Source organism: Miscanthus floridulus, chromosome 2 (assembly GCF_019320115.1).
Source record: "Miscanthus floridulus cultivar M001 chromosome 2, ASM1932011v1, whole genome shotgun sequence".
NCBI classification, from domain to species: domain Eukaryota; kingdom Viridiplantae; phylum Streptophyta; class Magnoliopsida; order Poales; family Poaceae; genus Miscanthus; species Miscanthus floridulus.
This window is the reverse complement of record NC_089581.1, coordinates 26031601-26045344: the sequence shown is the minus strand read 5'-3', so window position 1 is coordinate 26045344 and position 13744 is coordinate 26031601. Positions and strand designations below refer to the sequence as shown.

At 40.7% G+C, this 13744-nt stretch overlaps 1 protein-coding gene across 1 annotated transcript; it reads left to right on the top strand.

Moving 5' to 3' along the window:
- Nucleotides 1–454: 454 nt before the first annotated feature.
- LOC136520409 (uncharacterized) lies at nucleotides 455–13424 on the top strand. The gene is made up of 19 exons (XM_066513916.1): nucleotides 455–954; nucleotides 1880–2011; nucleotides 2294–2365; nucleotides 2859–2929; nucleotides 3017–3116; nucleotides 3195–3293; nucleotides 3918–4044; nucleotides 4270–4403; nucleotides 4512–4571; nucleotides 4661–4896; nucleotides 6742–7171; nucleotides 7951–8274; nucleotides 8356–8955; nucleotides 9034–9207; nucleotides 10029–10259; nucleotides 10324–10607; nucleotides 10696–10974; nucleotides 11132–11266; nucleotides 12922–13424. Exons 1-19 carry the CDS (start codon nucleotides 517–519, stop codon nucleotides 13052–13054), a joined length of 4059 nt encoding a protein of 1352 aa, XP_066370013.1. The 5' UTR covers nucleotides 455–516; the 3' UTR covers nucleotides 13055–13424.
- The last annotated feature ends 320 nt before the right edge of the window (nucleotides 13425–13744 follow it).

Here is a 13744-nt window from a genome sequence, read left to right as displayed (position 1 = left end):
TCGGCGAGGCAAGCCGCAAGCGGACGGAGCCGCGAGACGTGCGCGCGCGCCAGGCGCCACATGGCAAAAGCTAGTACGGAGTAGGTCTGGACGCAGCATCATTTGGTCGTATGCATCCTCGCCATGGTTAATCCAAGCACAAGCACTAGACGTAATGACGTATAGATAGAGGAATGGGGATTGTTTGGTTGCATACAACCGCACTACAAGTAACACTCAGGGGGGTCGCAGCTCGCGGTGCAGAGACTATTGGTTAGTACTTGCTCGCTAGCAGTCCCTACGTAGGAGTAGGAGTAGATGACTACAGTAGTGTCGGGGTGCCCTTTCTGTGGTGGCCCTGACGCGACGGCGCGTCGGGACGCCCCGGATCAACAGATCAGATCGGATCCAGCCGGCTTTCCTTTGGATCGCGGGGGCGCTTGCTTCATGTGCCGCACGCACGGGCACGCCACAGGCTCCTGCCCTGCCACTGCTGAACGAGCGCGGGCAACGGGAGGCGCACGCACCCGCGCCGGGATGTCGGATAAGACCGGGCGCCAGCCGAATATGCCTCGGCCTCGCGCTCGCTCCTCCTGCTGCTCCTCCTCGCCACCGCCTCGCGCTCGCTCCTCCTGCTGCTCCTCCTCGCCGTCGCGCCTCCGCACCTGGGCCGCCGTCGCACGCGCCCGGCCCTGCCACCGCGCTGCAGCCAGCAGAGGCAGGCGCCCCCGCGCGGAATTATTCAGGGGACGGAGCAGGCCGCTGCTGTGGTGGGTGTCGCCTGCCGTCGCCGCCGCGAGGATGGACGCCGGGGAGACGGAGGACGTGCGGGCCGCCGCGGCCGCCGAGGAGGTCATCAGCAGCAGGGGCGGCTCCGTGCTGGGGAAGAAGACCATCCTCAAGAGCGACCACTTCCCGGGCTGCCAGAACAAGCGCCTCACCCCGCAAATCGACGGCGCGCCCAATTACCGCCAGGTTCGCTGCTCTGCCTCTCTTCGACGGAGGATTCTCTTGGTACTGCCCTGCGTAGTACGTCTCGCGTTTCCGAACGCTTCACCTCACGTCACCTCTCCTCCGGATGGATGGGATGGTACCGGTGGAGCCGAATCAGTAGCCACTCCCCTGTTGCGCGCCGCGGAGAAACTTCTCCAATCCCCCGGCCCGCCGGCATTCCCTGCTCTGGCTAAGAGAAACGATTTGCTTGCCTTGTCTCTACCTCGCGCATGTTTCCCTGCGGTGTTAGGCGCCGCGTCTGCGTTAACTGTTTGATTTTCAGGCGTGGCCTTCCCCCAAGCATCTAAACATTGCTTCTGACTCGTGGAGCATGCTTTAGTGTTCGGGTCTTCATGCTCATTTTGATTATACACTACCTTGGCTAATTTTTTAATCGCCTCCATATGTACATTTTTTCTCAGTTACTTAAAACCACACATTACTTGGCATAAAATTGTATTAGTACGCTGTAAAATTCTAGGCAAAATGATTGTGGTTCCAACACTACTAGTAATGTCCAGTGTTAAATTTAATGGTTTATTTCAATCAGACAAGGATTAGACATTCCCACATTGCATCCCTTATTGCAGTAAAATCTCACCAGTACTATGGAGACGCAATATTCTTAGAGCTAAAAAGAAACACTAATTTTTCCATGCAGACATATGCACAAATAAAAATTTCATGTTCAATTTGGCGAAGCACTTGTTGCCATAATGTTGGCCTGAATGCATAAACTTTAAATAAGCACGATCATCGCTTTTGCACTGCTCTAATTACCTTTTCCATGGGGACCAATCAAATTCAATAAGCTGTCTAGCCTTGGTTTCCTACCATTCTTAAAAATTTCTTATTATACAATTTCTTGAAGGTTAACAAAGTCGTTCTTTATCACCATTTTCTTCAGGCTGGGTCGCTGCGTGTTCATGGTGTTGCAATGCCCACGATGGAAGGGATTGCTAATGTGCTAAATCATATCGGAGCACACAAGAAAGGGAAGCAAACCCGGATTCTATGGCATAGTCTTCGGGAGGAACCAGTAAGAACGCTGATTTCTAGGCTAGACTACATTATGTCGATGGCTTCAAAACCTTTGAAAATATATAGAATATATCAAGTTACCATCATCGCTTGTTAGAAGCAAATCAGCAAAGAGAATTAGAAAAGCGATTGAGTCTCTAGAAATATGCATTTTGATTTCAAGTGACTTTTGCCTTTCCTTTTTCCTGAGCAGATCAGCATCTCCCTGGACCAGGGTGTTCTGTCTCTGTCTCATGGCATGGCATCCAATAACGTCTGTTTTCTCCACTATACTATGCAGGTTATCTACATCAATGGTCGACCCTTTGTTTTGCGAGATGTTGAAAGGCCCTTCTCAAATCTTGAATACACGGTTAGCTTAGATTCCTGGCTTCCATAGTTATTTCTCGTACATTGTTGTTACTGATTTTTTTAGAAATACACAAAGCTCATAAACCACAAGGTACTGGTCCTGTCAAATCTCCACCATGGAAATTATGATGCTAATACTAGGACCAAATCAAATATATTGCTATGTTTTAGAGGAATCATGATATATCAGCACACTTGCTACAGCTACGTAGATTGATTTCCTGTGAGTTCTAACTTATATCCATGGTACGTCTGTATAGATAAATTAGTTTTATTTTCTTTTGCAAAATATTGCCATGTTCTTGTTATTAAGTCTGAACTTCAAAACATATTGGTATGTTTTTCAGCCTAGGAAAGTGAAACATGGGACAAAACTTTTCTCCCACAAACAAAAAATTGCAAAGTCCGATACATGAAGCTATCATAGTTCACTGCTCATTTTCTTTTCTTTTTTTTTTCTTAACTACTAGTGATCCTGAATCTCTTTAATATAGGGAATTAACCGGGAGAGAGTGGAACAAATGGAGTTTCGCCTTAAGGAAGATATTCTTCAGGAAGCTTCAAGGTACATTAATTGCAAACTTACAATGCAAAGTATTTAATTCCCTTATTACTATTAGAAGGTGTATTGTACTGGAATATTTGATGGCAGGTATGGGAATAAGATATTAGTCACTGATGAGCTGCCAAGTGGTCAGATGGTGGATCAGTGGGAATCAGTTGAGTATGATACAGTTAAGACTCCACTTGAGGTAATGGCATATTTATTATGGTATCATTCTTTTATCATATGTAGTCCTATTCAGGAAAAAAAAATGATTCCTCTGTAGGTCTATGAGGAGTTGCAACATCAAGGGTACCTAGTTGACTACGAACGTGTTCCAATTACTGATGAAAAAGCACCAAAGGAAGGAGATTTTGACAACCTGGTTAGTTTTACAATTTGCTGCTGAACTTGCCCACTGCTCCTAATATCTTATTACTCCTTTTCTGGAAAAATTAGACCTTCAGAGGTCCATGTTGCCTGGATGCTTTGAGATATGTGTGTAAGTCACGCTATTTCTATGTATTTAGCTATCCTTATAAGTTGAAAAATGGTCTGGACTGTTTTTCCACCATATGAAACACATTTTGCAGGTTGAAAATATCTGCAGCATTATGGAAGCCATATTAGCACTTACCTAGTTTGTTAGATTGACGAAGTCCTATTTTTGTAGCTGAGTCCTTGTCTATATCTTAGTTAACTTCCTGTTTCCTAAATTATTTAGACGACTCCTATGTAAAGGTAGCCTTAGTCGTGTTTATGAATCAACCAAGAAATAATCTAGCAAATGGCTTTCCCAAACAACTTGGCTATGATAAGAGCCTCTTCTCGATGGGAGAAGACTATAGATTAGAGGGCGATAAATCCTTATCTCATGTTAATCTGTTGCCATTTTATGCAGACACTCAGATATTGCAATTTATGAAATGTTCACAAATTTGATTTTACATCAAAGCTGTCTTGTTGTAGCGGGTTATTACATAACATAAAATTGCATTGCATTTAACAGGTACGTCGAATCTCTCAAGTTGATATAGAAACAGAAATTGTGTTTAACTGCCAAATGGGGAGGGGACGGACAACTACTGGTATGGTTATAGCTACATTGGTTTACCTAAACCGAATAGGAGCTTCAGGTGAGAACAAAATTTACTCTGGTTCCTGCTTCTGTTATCTGTGTAGATCTGATTGAGACACAGTAGCATGACCACAGACAGTCGTGTTGGGAACTGTCATGTGGTCTTTTAGCATTACAAACTGATGGCAACTGATTCTACGTAAAGCACATTGTATCATTTTGTGCTCATAATCATGCCTGTACTTGGACTTTTGAGATGTTTGGGCTTTTCTGTGTGCTGCAGGTATCCCAAGGACAGGTTCGATTGGGAAGGTCTTCTATGCTGGAAATGATGTAGATGATTATATGCCTAGCTCAGAAGAAGCAATACTCAGAGGAGAATATGCTGTCATTAGGAGCTTAGTCCGAGTTCTCGAAGTAATAACCTTAATATGTTATTTCTTTATTTTATTTTATTTTCCCTTTTTCTCTTAATTTTCTGAGCGTATCCACTTTGTTTTTTTTTTGTTTTTTTTTTTTTTGCAGGGTGGTGTCGAAGGCAAAAGGCAAGTTGACAAAGTTATTGACAAATGCGACACCATGCAGGTAGATCATTTTATGCTCTGAATGCTAACAATTTAGGAGAAATACTAGCAGTTTATTTCCTGCTTATGTTTGCCTTTCATTGTGAACAGAACCTAAGAGAAGCTATTGCTACTTACCGCAATAACATTCTTCGGCAACCTGATGAGATGAAACGGGAGGCATCACTTTCCTTCTTTGTGGAGTACTTGGAACGTTATTACTTCCTAATATGCTTTGCTGTCTATGTGCATTCGGTGAACTCTGCTCACCAAACAACATTATCAGTAGAAGTTAGTTTTTCTGATTGGATGAGAGCGAGGCCTGAACTGTACAGCATTCTTCGAAGGTGAGATATGGCAACTTGACTGTACAAATGTCAGCAGTATATACAGCTTGTAAGAGTGTATGTAGTCCAAATAATGTTTCCTTCCTGAGATTAGTTGTTGAAAATCAACACCCTTTCCTATTTTGCGGTGCTTCACATAGGTGGAATGCTCATAGTTTATTCTGCTCTCACCTTGCCCATTATCCTCCTAGACTTTGCCGTATTTCAACCAAGACATTTTGTCTTGAAGGTTCTCTAGCCTCCACCAGATGACACATTGATCTTTGCGCCAGATTTTATTCTTGATGGCAGTGAGAACTGTTGGAAGACATAAGCCATTGTGTAAAAAGTTACATATTTCAAACATGAGTGTCATAATGATCATTAACACAAACAGCGCCGTGGATTTTGGTTGTATAAATCTTTAGTTCATGGCCTAAATCTGTAGAATTAGCATATTTGTCAAAAATCTTAATCTGTATCTGTGGCTCCAAATGCAATAATTCTTTTGCTTGTGGCCTGCTTCAGAAAGTTGGTACACTTATCAGATTTAAGCAGGTAACACTTATCAGATTTAAGCAGGTAATTCTTAAATGAACTAAACATGTTAAACCATTATTCAGTGCACTGGATTTTGGAAAATGAATGTGCGAAAGTCTGGGTCAATCTTGTGTAGTAAGGGCACTCCAGAAACTCTTCATTGACTGTAAATATATTAGTTCTTTTTTTTCGACATATATGTTTGCCATTTCAAATAGAATTACTTTCTAAGCCACAAGATATGCTATGTGCTAAATTGCGGAAGAGCTACTTTGCATCTTAAGGACCAACATTTTCAGAGGTACTATTTAAAATGTAGATAATGCTCATCTGCACATGAGAGCTTACAAATACTGTAATAATTTTAGTGATATCACTATTCACTTCCATCTGTTTACCGTATCTCTTTCCGCAATTTTTGACATTATAGCATCTACGTCAGTTTCTTTTCCATTTGATCTTTTCTGTGGATATGCTTAGCTTGGTTGTTTTTGGATTAGACTTAGCATGCATACACTAAAGATAATGCCTCTGAAACCTTGATGTATTGTCATAACATCAGCATATTTAGCTACAAATGGAAGTGGTACTTTACAATTTCAAGGGTGGGACCACTGTTTTAACTGGTGCAGTGTGATGGGCAAGATATGACAGGTGTATTGCCTGAACACTTGAGTCATATAATTGTTGCAGAGTTGTTCTATGCATCTGTGTTGGACTCGTAGTGGTGTTTGGCATGTCCAAAATTTTGTTTGCCGAATTGGATCCCTGTACCCAAGTTGGACCTCAACACCTGCACCCATCTCATGGTAACACTGTACACAGCTGCTTATGGCAGTTTGCATGGTGTATTTGTGCAGGGTCTGCAACTGCTTGATACAGCCACAATAGGACACTTTAGGTACAAAAGCACAAGTGTCTATTTGATCACTCTGAACACATTGCAACTTTCCACTTTTGTTTCACACAATTACTTGCTTAACGTGCTCATATATTGCTCTCTACATATTATCCAGTATATAAAGTCCATTTATTCCATTGCTTGCTGATTAAAACATGGGCACCGGCAAAGATGTATTGTGATGATAGTCAAGAGTGCCATATAGATTATTTTGTTTCTAAAATTACCATCAATTTTATTTTCCATTTCTAACATCTTGCTACATGATTGTTTGACTTAACAAGGAAGCCTTCAAGAATGTCATATTGAAAAGGAAAACTATATCTAATGCTATCACTTAATTTTATTCTCTGCTTCCGGCCTCATGTTCCATGATCATTCCACATAACAAGGAAGCTCATCTCTTGACATTTAAATTTGTTCAGGCTATTGAGAAGATATCCAATGGGTGCTCTTGGTTATTCAAGTTCAAAACCCCCTCTTACCAAAATTGTTGAGTCTGCTAATGGGCGTCCACAAGATATGGATGTTGTTGCTGCCATGAGGAATGGTGAAGTTCTTGGGCGTTTAACTGTTTTAAAAAGCGACCACTGCCCAGGCAACCACAGCCTTAATTTACCTGAGAGGGTGGAGGGTGCACCAAATTTTCGGGAAATACCTGGGTTTCCAGTCTACGGTGTTGCAAATCCTACTGTTGATGGTATTCGAGCTGTTATCCAGTGCATCAGTACAAGCAAGGGTGGGCGACCTGTACTGTGGCATAATATGAGAGAAGAACCTGTTATCTACATAAATGGAAAACCATTTGTGCTACGTGAAGTGGAAAGACCTTGCAAGAATATGCTGGAGTACACGGTAAGTACTACTTTCAGTTTCCTCAATGGATTTTTTGACAAATAATATGTTGCTTGTACTACATCTAGCCAACTATAGTTAGCGTTTAGTATAAAGAAAGAACAAAAATAGTTTTAGTTTGTTTGTTTTGTTCGTAAGCATTAACTACTGTTGACTGGTGGGAGTAACTTTTTTGGGCTAATAAGATCATTTTTTTCAAAGTTATATTGCATGGGTATTTCTTTGTTTTTCTCTTGTTATGACAGCATGCTTATGTGATACACAACCCCAACTGTTTGGCTAAAATTACTAGCCAAATTTCATAGTTTAGCCATTTTGTAAAATAGAAAACTCCTCAAAAAAGAAGAGGCCTGCAATAGCCTTGCTATTTCTCATCTTCAGATATCAAGCGCCTATGGTTGGCTTTATATGGCCACCTAAAATCATGGGATAGCCAGCTTTCTATTTTACAAAACCAGATGGCACATCTGTTGGTGCCTACCTTTTGCTATACAAATTCTAAAATAGCCTCCAAAACAAGAATAGCCAAGCTGTTGGAGTTGCTCTAAGCTCTTTATCCTCATTCTGCAAAGGTGTTCATATAACTACTGGTCTTAAAACTTTCCAAAGGACTTCTGCATATTCTGGTCCTATGAAAAGAATTTTACCTATTTATTCATGTTGTTAATTTTGTGTACTATTAGTAATTACATCTAAACATGCTTAAGAGAACTATTTCTTAATATGATGTCATATGCTCTGGGAAATGGTTTAGTGCTCTAACTGATACACGTTATCAGGGGATTGATCGTGCTAGGGTGGAACGCATGGAGGCTCGGCTGAAGGAGGACATTTTACGCGAGGCGGAACGATATGGTGGAGCGATAATGGTTATTCATGAAACTGACGATGGAGAGATCTTCGACACATGGGAAAATGTAGATAATGAAGCTGTTCTGACTCCGTTGGAGGTATACAAAAACTTGGAGAGTGAAGGCCTTCCGATCAAATATGCACGAGTGCCCATTACTGATGGTAAAGCTCCCAAAAGTTCAGACTTTGACACGATAGCCTTCAATGTTACTTCTGCTAGCAAGAGCACTGCTTTCGTATTCAATTGCCAGGTACTGCATATCTTTACTGGATTGACTCTTGAGTTACATGAGTTTTCAAAAACTTAAACGTTGATTTTGTGGTGATTATAGATGGGCAGGGGCAGAACAACTACAGGAACTGTGATTGCTTGCTTGCTGAAACTCCGAATTGATCATGGCAGGCCTATTAGAATCGCAGTTTGTCAATATGGCCATGAAGATGATGCTATTTACTCAACTGGAGGAGATACAGCAGATCACAACGGTCACTTGAATTCAGAATCATGGAAACCTCGCACTTTGACAAAGCTAAATTCTGGATTTGGAATTAATGACATCCTTGTGCTGCGAAAAATTACAAGATTATTTGATAACGGAATTGAGTGTAGGCAAACTTTGGATACTGTTATTGATAGATGTTCAGCTTTGCAGAATATTCGGCAAGCTGTTTTGAAGTACACAAGAGTAATTAATCAACAACATGTTGAGCCTAGAGTTAGGAGGGTTGTATTAAATCGTGGCGCTGAATATTTGGAGAGATACCTCAAATTAATTGCATTTTCAGCATACCTTGGTTGTGAAGCATTTGATGGTTTCTGTGGACAAGGAGAAACAAAGATCTCATTTAAAGGATGGCTGCAACAGCGGCCGGAGATCCAAACCATGAAATGGAGCATAAGACTGCGACCTGGCCGTTTTTTCACTGTGCCGGTAAATACACTCCTTGATTCTGATAAAAACTTAATTTTTGCACCTTTGATGGAACTAAAACATATTTTCTATTTTCAGCACGAGCAGAAAGCAACATATCCACCTCCACAAGGTGATGTAACAATGGAAACCATTGTCAAAGCTCGTAGTGGTTCTGTTCTGGGAAAGGGATCAATACTCAAAATGTACTTCTTTCCTGGACAGAAGAGGTCAAGCAGTGTGAATTTCCAGGGTGCACCTCATGTTTTTAAGGTACTGCTGTGTTACCTAAAAGTTGTTGCATTCGATCTTTGATCATTGGATGTTTATGATATTGTGTAGTTATTCCTATCCTAGTCAGTTGTACCAACTGAGTTTTTTTTGTTATTTATTGAACTTCCTTACCCATTAGATTTAGAGTTAGATTAGCTGATATCTTTGACATGAAATTTCAGATGGACAAATATTTCAAACCAGTTCACCATTCGTAGTATTTTATTACAAATAAAGGAATGCTAATAGTAGTCTTTCAGCTAGCTCATTGCTAAATTCCGAATTGAGAACCTAGAATCTCTATGTTAGGTTCCATATTAAATTAACATGTTGGGTGCTATAATAACACTCGGTGGCTGATACATAACTTGTAATTTGTTTAGATGGAATTCAGCTTAGCTTCTGTGTTAATATTTGTTAGTTTGTTGTTCTTTTATGACACTTAGGTTGTTGAACCCTAGTGCACAAGCATTTTTTTATCCATGATTCCATGTAGTCATAGTAAAGGGGAAAAAATTCATATCCAATTACTGGAATTGCCAATTAAACTGTGATCACTTCATTACTAATAAATGTTTCCTTTTCAGTAAAACGCACTATAGCTGTAACCACTATGACGTTTTCTATTATGGGGATAGGGCTTGCCTGGTCCTCCTTTTTTGCTTCTCTGCTTGCAGCATTTGAAAGCATAAATTGATGGTCATTACAACCAAACTACAAGATCCAATTACCAGAATTGCCAATTAAGCCTCATTTTAGAAACGAAACGAAGTGATAATTAATGGAATGCATAATTATAAATTTTAGAATATCTACTTCAGGTGGATGGATACCCTGTGTATAGCATGGCAACACCCACTATTGACGGAGCAAGTGATATTCTGTCATATCTGGGCTCTAAAGACACAACCGGAAGAAGCATTGCACAGAAGGTGGTCGTCACAGATCTTAGAGAGAAAGTGGTTGTTTACATCAAGGGATCGCCATTTGTTTTGAGAGAACTAGATCAACCTGTTGATACTTTGAAGCATGTTGGCATTAGTGGTCCAATGGTGAGAGGCTTTCTTCCAATAATCAGTTCTTTTGGGGGCAATCCTTAAACTATCTTCTGTGCAGGTAGAGAACATAGAGACAAGGCTAAAGGAGGATATACTCTCTGAAATTAAACAACTAGGTGGTCGGTTACTGCTTCATAAAGAAGAATTTAATGCAGCCACAAATCAATGTAGTGTGGTAGGTTACTGGGAACACATAGATCTGGAGGACGTGATGACACCAGCTGAAGTGTACAGCACATTGAGAGACAAGGGCTATTGTATCGACTACAAAAGAATACCTCTAACCAGGGAAAGGGAAGCATTAGCTGTTGATGTAGATGCTATACAATCATTAATCAAAGAGTACGTACACTGATTCTTACATTTGTATAATTTTACGAGTTGCATTGCTCAGTTACAGGATCCAAGACTCACTATTGCTTCTCCACAGATCTGCTAGGTACTATCTCTTTATTTCACACACCGGATATGGTGGTGTTGCTTATGCAATGGCCATTACCTGCCTGGGACTGGGTGCAGATGCAAAGTTTGTAATGGAAGAAACAGCAGAAACACACTTTGTATCAACATCTCTTGCAAAAAATGTGTCCATCAAAACTAAAACTGACATAGCACTTAGGCAGGGTGATTACCGGGACATGTTAAACCTTACTAGAGTGTTGGTACATGGGCCCAAGAGCAAAGAAGAGGTTGACACAGTTATTGACAGGTATTGTGGAGTTATTTCTGCTACTTGAGATGTGCTTTTATAAGAACGAATTAAATACAGTTGTGTACTAACTGCAAGTTTGATGAGTTTCATCATTGATGTGATTCATCTTAACATTTTTCTACATTTTCTTAATTTCCCATTTGTCTCCTTGAAGGTGTTCTGGTGCTGGTCATTTTCGAGAAGATATTATGCATTACAGGAAAGCACTGCAAGATTGTTCACATGACGATGACGACGATGATGATGAGGAACACTCTTATCTCACTGATATGGGTACAAAAGCTTTGAGGTGTGTTTAATTTGTTTTAACTTGAGGATGTTCATTTTTAAATGCATAATCTCCTCTCTCTTATTCACCATGTATTCTATTTGTTCACACTTGATAGATAATTCTCAAGATAAAGTATCCACATTAGTATCACCTGATGAAAAAAATAAGTGTTCCTTTACCTTAAATTCATGATAATATGATTTCTCTTCCAACAATTATGATTCTTGTTATTTAGCACAAACACTTCAACATACATGTTTCCATTATATGTTAGTCAGTACCTCAAGGAATCATACAATGATAGTGTTCAATCATTTTGTGGTGCAATACACTGTCATGAAATAGGGCCTAATTTTGATATATACTTCTGGAAAATCAGTGATTTTGAGAAGTGCCACAGAAAACATGCAATTGACTGCAACTAGAAATATTGGTCCTTTTTCCTTATGTGGACTAGAGGAGTTATATCCAGGTACATATGATCATTTTGATCTATCAGGAATCCCAACAATTAATGTTAGCTAGCAACATTCCAGCCACATTATGCTCATAACCATGCGTCCATGCCACACATGCGGTGCTCGTGTTGCCAAGAGAACCACCGGTCAGCTAGCCATAACTAAACACGTGTGTTGAGTGGGCTGACTAAACTATCATGAAATTCACAATATAACCCATGTTAGGCCTTGTTTGGCTGCACTTGTATCCACCTCAAATCCACATGTGTTGGAATGGATTGGGGTGGAAATTAAATCAATGGATTGAGGTGGATACGAGTGTAACTAAACAAGCCCTTACATGTGATCCAGGGGGGTTGACACTCAAAATCTTTCCCTTCCTGTTAGCCACATGATAACGAATCAATGGTAAAAGGCGTACCCAGTGCAGAGAGCGGGAGGCGTACCCAGTGCAGAGAGCTCCCGCTCTATGCGGGGTCTGGGGAAGGGTGTCAGTGGCAAGCCTTACCCTCGCCTGTGCAATGCGAGGAGACCGCGACTCGAACCCGGGACCTTCCGGTCACAGGCGGTAAGACTCTACCACTTGCACCAGGCCCGCCCTTCATAACGAATCAATGGTGCTGTGTTTAAAATCTTCTTGTGAAATTGTTACCTCCTATGAAAATTTATTAACATCAGAAAGAACTTCTGTTGCTTCTGTATTCATTGAAAACGGCCTGGGATCAGAACACTTACCATCACGCCCTGTATTCATGTCACAACGTGCTTGCTCTATAATGTCCTGCTTCACAAACTACTTTGCTGAAAACATAAGTGTTAAACGAAAATAAAGCACGGAGGGAAAAGAAGACAGACATGTTTGTTTAGTCCAGCATGATGTTTGGCGAGAGTATTGAACACGTTGGTGGTCATGTGTGTGCTTCTAAGGGACTACATAGTGAAAAATGTCCATTTGAAAAAAAAAATCCACAAGTTTGGTCTCTAGGATGTTGATAAGGTGATTTTTTTTTAGAATCCCTATTCTATTGGAAAGAAAGACTTAAAAGGTAATTCTATATGTGCTGTAGTGCCTTGTTTAAATCTGGCACCATGCTAGGTATTGTATATGTTAATCAATGTCTTACCTACATATTCCCAAATGCACAAATAACCGCTTCAATATGTTTATTTGTTTTTTCACCTGGTATTGATTCATATCAAATTCTTGTGTTGCAGGCGTTACTTCTTTCTGATCACCTTCAGGTCCTACCTATACAGCAAAAGATCATGCGAAGCAACATTTACATCATGGATGAAGGCAAGGCCTGAGCTTGGCCACCTTTGCGACAATCTAAAGCTGGACAAATAGGTTATCTTCATGTGGCGTGATTATGTAGTTGTGTCTCTTCCTTGGACAAATTCACCCAGAGCTTCAGAAAGGAAGGAGACTAAGAACGGGTAGAGGAAGCAGTGTTTATGGGAGTTGTGGACAATGAAAGAGCGGCTTAGGCTGTCTGAAAGTAGGGCATTGTACTATACTTGTCGGTGTTAATTGACACCAACAAGCATGTATATATTGTCAGGCTTATTGTAGATGAACATATTAGATATTTTTGTTGTAGTATTTTCTCTTGTCATTTTTTTAAAAAATCATTTTATGCAGTTCATTCTCATGTATGTATCTGATATGCTTGCTTTTTCAGCAGTGTTTTTTTAACAGAAGCTTCTTCGACAGCTTTGATTTATGAGTTCTCTGGGCGTCGATATATGCAGCAGCCCTTTCTAGAGTTGTATTAAGCTAATAGGATGAAGCTCCAAAGAAATATGGTGGCTTGTTTCTTCTGAAACCCCCGTGTTGACTTTAGTTGATTCATCTGAAGTCAGTACGGCTTGTTATTGTTGAGTCGTATGCATTGATCTGTTCACCCTCGAGCTTAAGGTGACGCTGAGGCTATCAATCGCATGCACTGGCACGTGCCAGGGTCTCATTGAAGGACTCGTAGCGACAAGCATTGTTAACCAGGACCTTGGGAAGGACAAGCATCGAGAAGTAGCAGTT

Bases quoted from the DNA above. Each gene is read 5' to 3' on its own strand.
- LOC136520409 (XM_066513916.1), top strand. From the start codon at position 517: ATGTCGGATAAGACCGGGCGCCAGCCGAATATGCCTCGGCCTCGCGCT. The intron at 4,572-4,660 runs GTAGATCATTTT...CATTGTGAACAG, and splicing joins ACAAATGCGACACCATGCAG to AACCTAAGAGAAGCTATTGC. The intron at 4,897-6,741 runs GTGAGATATGGC...AAATTTGTTCAG, and splicing joins CTGTACAGCATTCTTCGAAG to GCTATTGAGAAGATATCCAA.